The 13,544-nt window shown below is 32.4% G+C and overlaps 1 protein-coding gene across 1 annotated transcript in view; it reads left to right on the forward strand.

Moving 5' to 3' along the window:
• Positions 1-13,544, forward strand: part of TRPA1 (transient receptor potential cation channel subfamily A member 1) — an 82,745-nt gene that overhangs the window by 23,234 nt on the left and 45,967 nt on the right. Inside the window, exons 5-7 of the mRNA XM_051970052.1 lie at positions 9,995-10,103; positions 10,291-10,436; positions 11,860-11,996. Of these exons, the coding sequence (XP_051826012.1) occupies positions 9,995-10,103; positions 10,291-10,436; positions 11,860-11,996 (392 nt within the window). The remainder of the gene's footprint in view (positions 1-9,994; positions 10,104-10,290; positions 10,437-11,859; positions 11,997-13,544) is intronic.

Here is a 13,544-nt window from a genome sequence, read left to right on the forward strand (position 1 = left end):
GTTTTCCCAGAAATTTTTTTGGGCCAAAATAGTGAGTTCTTGGGCCAAAAGCTGGAGTTTGGGGGTTTATCAAATACTAGATTGCTATAGGCCTTGATTATTGTGTCATGTATATCTTATTCTACCAATCCACCATTATTTCTTAGTCAGTACCAAATGGTTTAGATGACTGCTGCTAGTTTTAGCTACTATTCCTTTGTATTATTATTATTGGTTAATCAAAATTATTAATGATTAATCAAAAATGATATTTTTGACCTGTTCTTCCAGATGAATTTTGATATTATTTTTTTCTAGTTCTACAAAATACTATTTTGGCAGTTTAGTATGCCACTGAAAAAATAGACCAATTTAGGCAGAATTGTCATTTTTATTATATTAGCTCAGCTTAGCCATGAGCAATTGATATTTTTCTAATTGTTTAGCTCTGACTATTTGTGTAAGAAGTATTGTGTAATTGTGTTCATATTCTTGGGTTTGTCTTAGCAGGTAGATCCCCAAGTGTTTTATTGTGTCTACATTAATTTTAAATGAAATTTTGTTTTCTATCTCTTGCTGATGGGCTTTGTCAGTAATATATAGTAATGCTGATGATTTGTGTGGGTTTATTTTATATCCAACAACTCTGCTAAAGCACTGAATTGTTTCCACTAGGTTTTTGGATAATTTTCTAGCATTGTCTAATTATATCATCATATCATCTGCCAAGAGTGATAGTTTTATTTTTTCATTGTGTATTCTAATTCCTTTAGTTTATTTTTCTTTTCTTATTGCTAAAGCCAACATTTCTAGTACAATGTTGAATAATCATGGTAATAGTGGGCATCCTTATTTAACCCCTGATCTTATTGGGAATGTGTCCAATTTTTCTCCATTATAAATAATGCTTGCTGTAGGCTGCTTATTATTTTAAAGAAAGCTCCCTTTATCCCTCTGCCCTCTAGTATTTTAATAAGAACAGGTGCTGTATTTTGTCAAAAGCTTTTTCTGCATCTATTGAGTTTATCGTATGATTTCTTTTAGTTTTGTTATATGGTTGATATGGTTGATTATGGTAATAGTTTTTCTGATATTGAAGCAGCCCTGCATTTCTGATATAAATCCCACTTGGTTATAGTGTATTATACTGTGGATAAATTGCTGTAATCTCTTTGCTAATATTTTATTTAAAGTTTTTGCATCAGTATTCATTAGGGAGATTTATATATAATTTTTTTTCTCAGTTTTGGTTCTTCCTGGTTTAGGTATCAGTGCTATATTTGTATCATAGAAGTAATTTGGCAGTACTCCTTCTTTACCTATTTTTCCAAATATTTTGCATAGTATTGGAATTAATTGTTCTTTAAATGTTTGGTAGAATTCACTTGTGAATGCATACGGCCCTGGAGGTTTTTTCTTAGGGATCTCATTAATGACTTGTTCAATTTCTTTTTCTAAAATGAGACTATTTAAGGAATTTTTTTCCTCTTCTGTTAAGCTGCACCATTTTTATTTTTGTAAATATTCATACATTTTGGTTAGATTGTCAGTCTTACTGCCATACATTTGGGCAAAATAGTTCCTAATAATTGCTTTAATTTCTTTTTCATTGGTGAAAAGTTCACTCTGTTCATTTTTGATGCTGGTGATTTGGCTTTTTCTTTATTTTTTTTCTGATCAAATTAATCAAAAGTTTATCTATTTTGCTTTTTTTTCATAAAACCAACTCTTAGTTTCTATTTTATTAATCTCCCCTTTAAGTTTCAGAATTTCTAATTTGTTATTTAATTGGGAAGTTTAAATTTGTTCTTTTTCTACCTTTTTTAGTTGCATGGCTAATTCATTGATCTCCTCATTATTTTATGTAGCTATTTAGAGATATAAATTCCCCCTAGAAACAGCTTTGGCTGCATCCCATAGGTTTTGGTATGTTGTTTTTATTATTGTCATTCTCTTGGATGAAATTATGGATAGTTTCTGTTATTTGTTGTTTGACTGACTCATTTTTAGAATTAGATTATTTAATTTCCAATTGGTGTTTAGTATCTTTCCCTGACCCTTTATTGAATATAATTTTTATTGTATTGTGGTCTGAAAAGGAAGCATTACTATTTCTCTCTTTGCATTTGATTGTGAGGTTTTTGTGCCCCAATACGTGGTCAATTTTTGTTTATGTGCTGTGCGCTGCTGAGAAAAAAAGTGTATTCCTTTCTATCCCTATTCAATTTTTTCCAGAGTTCTATCATACCTAGGGTTTCCAGGATTCTATTAATCTCCCTAGTTTGTTTCTTGTTTATTTTGTGGTTTGATTTGTCTGATTCTGAGAGGTGAAGATTGAGGTCTTCCACTAGACTAATTTTGTCTGTTTCTTCTTGTAACTGGCTTAAAATTTTCTCTAGAAATTTGCCTACTCTACTACTTGGTACATACACATTTAGTATCCTAACTATATCATTGTTTTAGTACACTTTATCAATATGTACTTCCCTTTCTTATCTCTTTTAATAAGATCTATTTTTACTTTTGATTTATCTGAGATCAGAATTGCTACCCCTGCTTTTTTTCTTTCTTTTTGCTTCAGCTGAAGCATAAATTGTGTTCTAGCCTTATTCCTTTACTCTTTTATATCAAATGTATTTCTTATAAACAATATATTGTCAGATTCTGTTTTTTAATCCACTCTGCTATTTCCTTTCATTTTATGGGAGAGTTTATTCCATTCACATTCACAGTTATGATGACCAGTTCTGCATTCCCCCATCCTATTTTATCCCCTGTATATAATTTTCTTTCTTTCCACACTGTCTTTAGTCATGTTTTTTACCTTCCCCCACTACCTTATCTCCCTTAGTAGTGTTTTTTTACCCACCTTACCCACTGCCTTATCTCCTATCACCTCTCCCCTTTTCTTAATAGTTTTTTTAAGGAACTTCACCTACTATCTTATCTTTTCTCACCCCTTGCACCCTTCTTTTACCATTTTTCTAGTGTTTCTGCTCTCCCTTCTATCCTGTCCCTTTCTTCTTTCTCCTCCTATTTCTTTATAGAGTTAGATAAATTTTTATACTCAAAGAGGATTAAGTTATTCCCTCTTACAGCCAAAACTGATAATATCAAGCTTCACACAGTGCTTATTCCCCTCCTTTCTTTCCCTTGATTGTAATAGGTTTTTTACACCTCTTTATGTGAACTAATTATCTCATTCTACCTCCCTTTTCCTCTTTTTCCAGTACAGACATTTTTCTACCCCTTAATGTTTTTTTCTTTGATGTCATTACATCAGAATCTCTTCGCAACCATGCCCTCAGTTCATGTGATATACCCCTCCGTCTGCTCCAATGATAGATCAAGTTTTCAAGAGTTACAGATATAATTTTTTCCATCTAGGGATGTTAATAGTTTAACCTTTAAATGTATATATTTTCCCCTGTTTACCTTTCCATGCTTCTCTTGAGTCCTATGTTTGTAGATTAAATTATCTGTTTAGTTCTGTTTTATTTTTTTCAATAGAAATGATTGAATCTCTCGCATTTTTTCCTCATTTTTTTCTTCTAATTCTCTTATTTGCTTTTTAAATTCTTTTATAAGCACTTCCAAGGAGCCTCTTTGAGCTTGAGACCAATTCATATCACTCTTTGAGATTTCCTCTGTGGATATTTTGTCATCTGAGTTGGTGTTTTGGTCTGCCCTGTCACCATAGTAGCTTTCTATGGTCAAGGTTCTTTTCTGTTTCTTGCTCATTTTCTTTCCTTTTCTTTTGGTATTTCCTCTTTTTTTTACTTTTATGGTTGAGTTCTGCTCCTGGAGTAAAGGGGATTGCTGCCTCAAGATTTAAGTGCAGCTCTAAGCCTTGGTTTTGAGAACAGGGCCGTTTGTGTTTGCAGGGGGCAACTTTGCCTACTTTTTAAAGGAAATAGCCTGGTTTCTCAGAGTTTGTCCTCTGAGTCAACTGGAAGCTCCTCCACTGATTTGCCACTCTATTGAGCCAGGACTGAGAGTCTTAGTTGTTGGTTTGCTAGGATTAAGACTCTCTCACTGGCTTTTCCAAAGCTTATCTAATCTGGACTGAATACTCTTTTCACCTCAGTGAGACTGACCTTCCTTGAAGTTTTTCCAGTCTATCTTGAGCTGGAGAGAGGTTTCATTTTGTCAGATTCTGTCCAGAGGCTTGTTTTCATGTGGTTTTCTAGGGAAAGTGGGAGAGCTTGAGCAGCTTCCTGACTTTAGTGCACAATCTTGGCTTCACCTCTGGAAGTTCTCATACACAATACATTTCACTTTGTATTAACTTATGAAATTTCTTCCAGGTTCTTCTTAGAGTATCCTGGTAATAATTTCTTATAGCACAATAGTGCTATAATAGGATTCCATTATAATCAGAGAGCATTGGTTTTACCAGTTGGTTAATCATTTCCCTAATTAATGATCTCCCCTCAATTTCCAATTCTTTGCCACGAGAAAAGAACTGATATAAATACTTTTGTACATATAAGTCCTTTTTCTTTTCTTTAAAAAAAATTTCTTTGTGGATATAGATCTAGTAGTGGTTTTGCTGTTTTTTCATGGTTTTAAAGCCCTTTGTATATAGTTCCAAAGTGCCATGCAGAATGGTTGAATTAGTTCACCTAACTATACTAACAATGCAGTAATGTCTCATTTTCCCCACATCCTCTCCATTCGTCATTTTCTTTTCCTGTCCTATTAGTCAATCTAATATGTACATGGTAGTACTTCAGAATTGTTTAATTTGCATTTCTCTAATCAATAGTAAGTTAGAACACTTTTTCATATGGTTAAAGATAGTTATGATTTCTTCATCTGAAAACTGATCTTATCTTTTGATCATTTGTCAATTGGAGAATGTCATTTATTTTTATAAATTTGACTCAGTTTTCTATGTATTTGAGAAATGAGGCCTTTATTAGAGATAATTGCTTCAATTTATTTTCCATAATTACTTATAATAATTGTATTTATCTCCCTGTTTATTCTATATACTCTTTCCTTTTACCCTGTCCTTCCTCAAAAGTGTTTTGCTTCTGATTACCTCCTCCCTTAAACTATCCTCTCTTTTATCACACACACCACTTTCTCTCATCCCCTTTCCCTTCTGTTTTCCTATTTGGCAAGACATATTTCTATACCGAATTGAGTGTATATGTTATTCCCTCTTTTAGCCAGTTTTGAGGAGAGTAAGATTGATTCACTACTCTTTACTCCCCCCTTCTTCCTCTCCAAAAAACTTTGTCTTGCCTCTTTTATGCATGATAATTTACCCCCATTCTACCTCTTCCCTCCCCCTATCTCCCAGTAAATTAATTTTTACCCCCTGATTTCATCTTTTTAGATGTCATCCCTTTATATTTAACTAACATCGATTTCTTTTTGTCTATATATACCTTCTCTAATTCCCTAAAAATGCAAAATTGTGAATTAAAAGTATCATCTTCCCATCTAGGGATGCAAACACTCTAACCTTACTAAGCCCCTTATAATTTTCCTTTCTTGTTTACCTTTTATGTTTTTTTTTTTCAGTACTGTATTTGAAAGTCAAATTTTCTATTTAGCTCTGGTCTTTTCATCAAGAATGCTCTAGAGTCCTTTATTTCATTTAATATCCATTCCCCCCTGAAAGATTATACTCAATTTTGATGGGTAGGTGATTCTTGTTTGTAATCTTAAATCCTTTGCTTCTTCAATTCCTTTAATGTAGAAGTTGCTAAATATTTTGCTACTTTGCCTTTGGCTATACACTACCTGAATTGTTTCTGGATGCTTGCAATATTTTCTCCTTGACCTGGGAGGTTTGGAATTTGGCTATAATATTCTGGGTGTTTTCAGTTTTGGACCACTTTCAGCAAGTGAATGTTGGATTCTTTTTATTTCTTTTTACCCTCTGGTTCTAGAACATCAGAGAAGTTTTTCTTACAATTTCTTGAAAGATGATATGTAAATTTTTTTATTGATCATGGCTTTCAAGTACTTCAATAATTTTTAAATTACTTCTCCTGGATCTATTTCCAGGTCACTTATTTTCCAGATATTTCACATTGTCTTTTGCTTTTTTTTTCATTATTTTGGTCTTGTTTCATTGTTTCTTGACTTCTCATAAAGTCATTAACTTCCATATGCTCAATTTTAATTTTTAAGTTATTATTTTCTTAAGTGAGTTTTTGTATCTCCTTTTCCAGTTCTCTAATTCTATGTTTAAAAGACTTGTTTTCTTCAGTGGGTAGTTTTTTCCATTTGACCAATTCTATTCTTTCAGGAATTTTTTTCTTCAATGTATTTTTGTGCTTCTTTTCCTATTTGAGCAATTCTATTTTCTAAAGCACTTGTCATTATTTGTTTTTTGTAATTCCTTTACCATTTGGCTCAGTTTGTTTTTTAAGATGTCATTTTCTTCTGTATTTTTTGTTTCTTCTTTACCAAGCTGTTGAATTGTTTTTTCCTAGGTTTTCTTGAATCACTCTCATTTCTTTTCCCAATTTTTCATCTACTTCTTTTACTTGATTTTGAAAATCTTTTTAAAGCTCTTTCATGGCCTAAGGCCAATTCATATTTTTCTTGGACACTTTGCATGTAGGAGATTTGAATTTGTCATTTTCTGAATGAGTGTATTCTGATCTTCCTTGTCACTATAATAATTTTCTCCAATCAGAATCTTTTCTGTTGATGGTTTACTTTTCCAGCCTATTACTTGACTTTTCACTATTTGTTAAAATAGGGCTATACCCTCCACATTAGTGGACACTGTCCCAAGCTTCAGGGATTTTATGCAGTTTTTTTTTCAGAGTTACCTCTGAGGATGTGAGTTTTCAGTTCTTCCAAGGTGTTATGATCTAAGGAGAAATTAATTTACTATTTTTCTGGCCTGTGCTTTTGTCTGAGGGACCACAAACACCCTTTTCTACCCTGTAACTGTGAAGATGGGCCCTCCTCCACTATGGTTGCAAGCTTTAATGTTCTAGTAGACCTCTTCACCCTGAGACTGCTATTCAGGACTGTGACCCAGATCTCAGCATGAGAAAAGCAATGGAGTCCTGCCTCAGTGATGGTAAAGAGATTCCTTATAATCTCCTTCTTACTATTATTGTATTCTCTTACTATCTGTGAGCTGAGAGCTCTGGAAGCTGCTGCTGCTGCTGATTCAGTGGCTCCCAAGCAAGCTTCAGGTTTTCCCACAGCTGGGCCTGTGCTGGGACTATTTGTTCTGAACTCTTCTCCACTCTCACTCTGGTGCAGCAGATCCTTACTGGTGACTTTTTAGGTTTTCTTGGGCTAGAAAAATTGTTTCAACCTGCCTTTTTGTGGGTTCTGATATTCTAGGATTTGTTTAGAATCATAATTTAAAGGTATTTGGAGGGGCTTGGGGGAAAGCTTAGTTGAGTCCTTGCCTTTACTCTGCCATCTTGGCTCTTCCTTAAGATCCAGAATCTTAAGGATGAAATGTCTCTTTGAACAACTAGAATTATGAGGGGAAATCAATAAAGTTATAAGAGAGCCAGAAACAAGAAACAAAATATGAAGCAAGAAAAAATAGGAAAAAAAACTGTAAAACATAAGAAAAACAGACTGGAGAACAGATCAAGAAGAGAAAACATAAGAATAATTGAACTGCCTGAAAGCTATGATTAAAAAAGAATCTTGATAAAGTAATAGAAGAAATATATTTTTAGTTGCCCTAAAGTGTTAAAACAAGTAGAGAAAGTTGAAATAGGAAAAATAAATCTACTTATCTTCACCTGAAAGAGATCCTGCAAGGTAAATCTATAGGAATATCATAGTCAAATTCCAAACATCCCATGTCAAGGAGAAAAAATTAAGAGCAACAAGAAAAATGAAATACAAATGTGGCAGAGCCACAGTTATAATCACATAAGACCTAATATTGGCCACACCAAAAGATCACAAAACACTCTGTATCAAAGAATAAAGAATTGGGATTGCAGCCAAAAATATTTTACCCAGCAAAGCATATTCCTGAATGGAAAAAAATGAATATTCAATGAATTTCTAGACTTTTAGAATTTTGTTACAAAAAGATCTGAACTGAATAGAAAATTTGAAATAAAAAACTCAAGAGAAATTTAAACATTTAAACACTAATTCCAAAGCATTCAATAAGAATGTTTACTTTTTATACATAAAAATGCAATATATCTTTAAGATTACTAATTGGATAGTTCAAAAGAAAGATTAAGGTAGAGCTGGGTACTTTATGATTTTAAAAAGCAAAACCATGTAGAAAAATGAATAATCTTACACAAATGAGATACAAAAGGAAGTGACAAAGAGGAATTAGATGGGGGAAGAAGTCTGGTAGTTCTTGAATCCTACCCAGAGGGGAAATGAGTTAAAGAGGGAAATTATATAGTGTGCATGTATGTATAAAAGTATTCTAAATTCCCAAAGAAATAAGATGGTAAGGGTATAGGGACGGGGGGAAGATAAGAAAGGGATTTTTAAGAGAAACTACTCAGGTCAGATCAGGGTTAAAGGAAGAACACACACACACACATATATTTAGAAGGAAATATGGAAAAACTTGGACTTCATCTTTAGAGAAAAAGAGGAAAAAGCATAGTCCAGTGTTACATAGATATATGTGAAAGTATATGTGTATATATGTGTATGATTATAGATATCTAATAGTATATATGTATGTATGGTATGTTTGTTACTATATGTGCTCTTAATTGTAATAATTGAAGTAAGGAAATCTGGCCTCAGACACTTAATACTTCCTAGCTGTGTGACCCTAGGCAAGTCATTTAACCCCAATTGCCTCAGCAAAAATAATAATAATAATAACAACAACAATAACAATAATGATAGAAGTAATGGGGGGGAGGAAGAAGGAAGTAAAAAAGTACACAGCAGAAAACAAAAGAAAACCAACAAAAAGATGGACAACTCTAAACACAATGTGTAATATTTATTATATAGGCTTTCTTAAAATGGAAATTAATTGCTTTATATTTTGAATCCTCTCATATTTTTCTGTGCTCATGGAAAAGTTTTCTTTTTTCTTTTTCAATTTTGTATTTTTTAAATAAATAAGTAAATAAAAATTTAAAGAAAAAATAAAAGGAAGAAAGAAACAAAACGAATAAAGAATGCTTCAATTTTCTTTCTATCAACTGTCTTTTTGGAGATGGAAACAATGTTTCTTCATGAGTTCTTTGGAATTGTGGTGGGTTTTAGTAATGTCTTATTCTTTGTGACTCTGTTTGGAGTTTTCTTGACAAAAAATATTAAAGAGATATGTTATTTCCTTCTCAGCTCATTTTTAAGGTGAGGAAATAGGCAAATATGGATGTGACTTGCCCAGTGTCACATAGACCACTTTTTAATTAATTCTTTTTTCCCTACTAGTGGATGAAATTGTGAAAGAAAATAAAGTTTAAAAACCAGTCAATTCTGTTTTATTATTAGCGTATACCAAATGTGTTATAGAAATGGGTAGATGAAAATGATTGCCTAACTATAAGTTTATCCATGAAAAGATTTCTATAATTCAGTAACAGTAGTGTTGACTGCTATGTTTTAATTTGTATAACTGCATTACATTGGGGCTTTTCTTGAGGATATCATTCCTTTATATAATAAAAAGGATTTAGAATTGAAGTAGTAAAGTGATATTTTTAAAACAGAATAATGATCTTATTGTAAACTGACTTCATTTTGCTAAAGTATTGAAAAAGGATTCCATTGAAGTCTAAGTTGTTATTCTTATTTCTATCTCATTTGTTTCATCTTTTGATAATTTTTATTATGCTGCCAGATTCCACTTTTGTTCTTAGAATTTTTTCTTTAATGGTTTTTATCTGGTCTCCTGAAGTTTTCCTTACACATTTTAAACTTAGCATTGAACTTAATTTGATTATATTTGACTCAGTACTGGCTAAATAGTCTGTAAGAATAGATGAGAACCAGCATCCATTCTCCCCACTTTACTCTTGGGCATTATATCATTTGATTTCATTCTGGGTTGTTTTTGTTTTTTTTCCAGGTGGAAAATGGGGCGAAAATATGTAAAACAAATAAATTTGGATGTTTTCCAGTGCACATAGCTGCATTTTCAGGTTCTAAGAAATGCATAGAAATGTTGTTAAAGTTTGGTAAGTAAAGGCATTTATGTAGTAGACAACAATAATAAATCTACTATTTCTTTAATGGAGATTGTAATTCATATTATTTGTCGACAACACTGTGTGGATTTAGGGAAGATTTTTTTCTTGATATTCATGTTTTGTGACATTTCAGATTGTACATTTAAGTAATATTCAATTTGGTTTTCTTATGAAGGTGAAGAACAAGGATTTTCCAGGCAATATCAAATCAATTTTCTCAATAATAGAAATGCAAGTCCTCTCCATCTTGCTGTTCAAAGTGGTGACTTAGAAATGATTAAAATCTGCCTGGCAAATGGAGCACAGATTAATCTAGAGGAGGTAATTTTTCATAGTTTAAAAATAAGTTATATATTTTATTTTTATAAATTGTTTTCCAAAGTGTTTTTATGGCATCATGATCACTAAGGCATAAATAAAAATAGCAAAGTAAATAAAAAAGCAAAACAAAATAAAACCAAAAGTCTAACTTTTAGTTGGATATGATAGGATTTCTTGAAACACAAAATAGTTTAGAAATAATGGGTACAGTGGGAGAAATAGATAACCAATCCTGCTGCCATGGCAAAGAGAAGTAGAGATATGTTCCAAAATTAGCTGAATGTTTAGCAAATTCATCAGTCTGTTCTGTTTTTATTGTGAATAATGAACATACTTGTGGCAATTAAAGCATTACTAATCTTAGATTGTACTAATTGAAGCATTATGTCTAAACCATGAGAAGTAATATTCTGTCCAAATCAAACCATATTTAAAATATTGAATGGACTCCTAGATACCATGATTTAAGAAGTTTATTAACAAAGACAGTATCATGTAATGGATAAAATGTTTACTTTGGAATTAGAACTATCTGGACTTACGTCTTGTATATGATATATACTAATCAAATCATCTGAGACACATCACTTAATATTTTAATGCCCTGGGCAGTGTTCTAAAACCAAGTGGAAGAGGACTTATTGATCTGCACTGATTGAAGGTACAACAAAGATTGACAGGGAGTGAAGGAAGGATATTCTTCAAACAAGCTTCCTACAATACTAAAATAAAATAATGGAAAAAATAATAGCAGATAAGAAGATGGATGAATTAAGATGGCTATGATTTTGAAAACATTTACAAAAAAGAATCTTTAAAGGAATTGTAATTTAGTTTAGAAAATAGAAGACTAAGGAAATCATAATATTCTAATTCTCTATAACAGTGATATTCCAATATTTGAATTATCATAATATAAAAAATATTATTGATTTTTTTCTGCAGCACTTCAGAAGGTAGAAGTAGGATTAGTAGGAAGATGATACTGAGGGACACTCTTCAGTCCAGTATAAGAAATGGCTTTTCAAAAGAATGTCCAGTAGTGGAATGGATGATCTGATTAAATAGGAAGTTTTCCAACATTTGAGTAGATTTTGGATGATTATGTGCCAAATATATAAATGAAAACCATTATACTGTGTGGGAAACAAAAAAAAAGATGATTTATACATTTCCTTTTAAGCTAAGATTATGATTTTTCCTGTCTTAATTTGTGACAATGAAGCCATTTCACATACATACTAATATTTTTAACTTTAAGGACAAATGATTCAAAAATCACAGTAAAGATTAAAACCAAAATTAATTACTTAACAAAATTAAATAATTATTTAAAAATAAAAGCAAGTGAACTGGTCTAATATCACTAAGCCTTGCCTTCTACACCAAGCTTTTTTTTTCTTTTTTATATTCTTATTTTTAGAATGGGAAATGCACAGCTCTTCATTTTGCTGCCACTCAGGGAGCAATTGAGATTGTAAAACTTATGATTTCCTCTTATTCCGGCAGTGAGGATATTATTAATACAGTAGATGGAAATAATGAAACATTGCTTCACAGGTAAGAAGAATTTTTCTTCTTCTGTCATTCTTGTTCCATAGTCTTTTTTTTTTTTTTTTTACTTTTACTTTCTTGGTTTCACCTCACATTATAAAGAATACACAAATGAAATATATGATTCAACACGTTTCTGGAGAAGTAAAGCTCATCCTCATTAGCCAATTAGTGCTGCTGTTGCTCTTTGGTATCAAAGTAAAAAGATAAATAGATTTTCTTAAGAGAGAAGCATCTAGTGGCCATTGAGCGGAAAATGTCATGGAGATTTTGACACCAGGGAGTAGAGAAAATGTATATCATTTAAATACAAAAAAGGGCTCATACAACAATTAACCTGTGTACCATATTCTTCCCTATAAATCCTTAAAAGATGCCCCAAACTCCTTATTCCTTTATAATCAGGGGGAAAATTCTCTTCTGTGCTTTCATGGGAACTTTCCCTTCCACATTCAAAAGCAAAAACAGTGACCATATGTTATGGGAGTCACCTGATGGTAGCTGCTGAGTGTTAGGGGAGCCATCTATCAGTGGCTGCTGGGGATCTATTCTGCTCATCAGAATTAGATGATGTGAGAGGAAGATAAAGGTACAAGGAAACTTAGAGGCAGTTGCATTCTCTGACTTCTCTCCTTTTCCCTTTTGCCTCGAATTTATTTCATTCCCAATTCACAAGCAACATCTGCATCAGCAAAGGCTGACTTGCAATTCCTTCAAGTATGTTATGAGTCACAGCTGTGGGGGCTCTTGGAGAATCAACCCAGCCCCTTCACAATTAAGTGTGGTCCTTAGCAACCATCGTTTCTTGTAAGCATTTTTGAAGAAATATTTCTTTTCTTTTCACCTGATAATACACACACACACACACACACACACACACACACACACACACACACAACATTTCCGGATAACAAATATTTTATTCTTTCCTTTAGATGAATTTATTTGGTTAGTGTTATTTAAAACTTTCATGGTACAAGATAGTGAGGACCTAAATGGCTTAGTGAATAGAAAATTGGGTCTGCTGAAAAGAGAACATAGATTCAGATCTTGTTGTCTAGTTGCCTGACCATGGTAAAAAAAAAAAAAATGCTTAAGTCAGCAAACATTTGTTAAGTGTGTACTGTTTGTTAATCATTGTGATTACAAAGAAAGGTAAAAATGGTACCTGCCTTCAAATCAGTGTGAAAGACAATGTACAATCAGTCAACAATGGAACATAGGTGACATAATGGATACAATGCTTGGCCTGAAGTCAGGAGTAATGAAATTCAAATCTAGTCTCAGATGTTTAGCATCTGTTTGATCCTAGGTGAGTCTCAATCTCTAATTCACTAAGTTTTTTTCAAATATAAGATGAATGTAATTATACCTACCTCACAGAATTGTTATGAGCATATATATACTTACTTGCTGTGTGACTCTGGACAAGTCACTTAACCTTGTTTGCCTCTGTTTTCTCATATGTAAAAATGATCTGGATAAGAAAGTGTTATACTACTCTAGTGTCTTGCCAAGAAAACCCTAAATGGTGTCATGAAGAGTCAGAAACAA

Source organism: Antechinus flavipes, chromosome 1 (genome assembly GCF_016432865.1).
Source record: "Antechinus flavipes isolate AdamAnt ecotype Samford, QLD, Australia chromosome 1, AdamAnt_v2, whole genome shotgun sequence".
Lineage (NCBI taxonomy): Eukaryota > Metazoa > Chordata > Mammalia > Dasyuromorphia > Dasyuridae > Antechinus > Antechinus flavipes.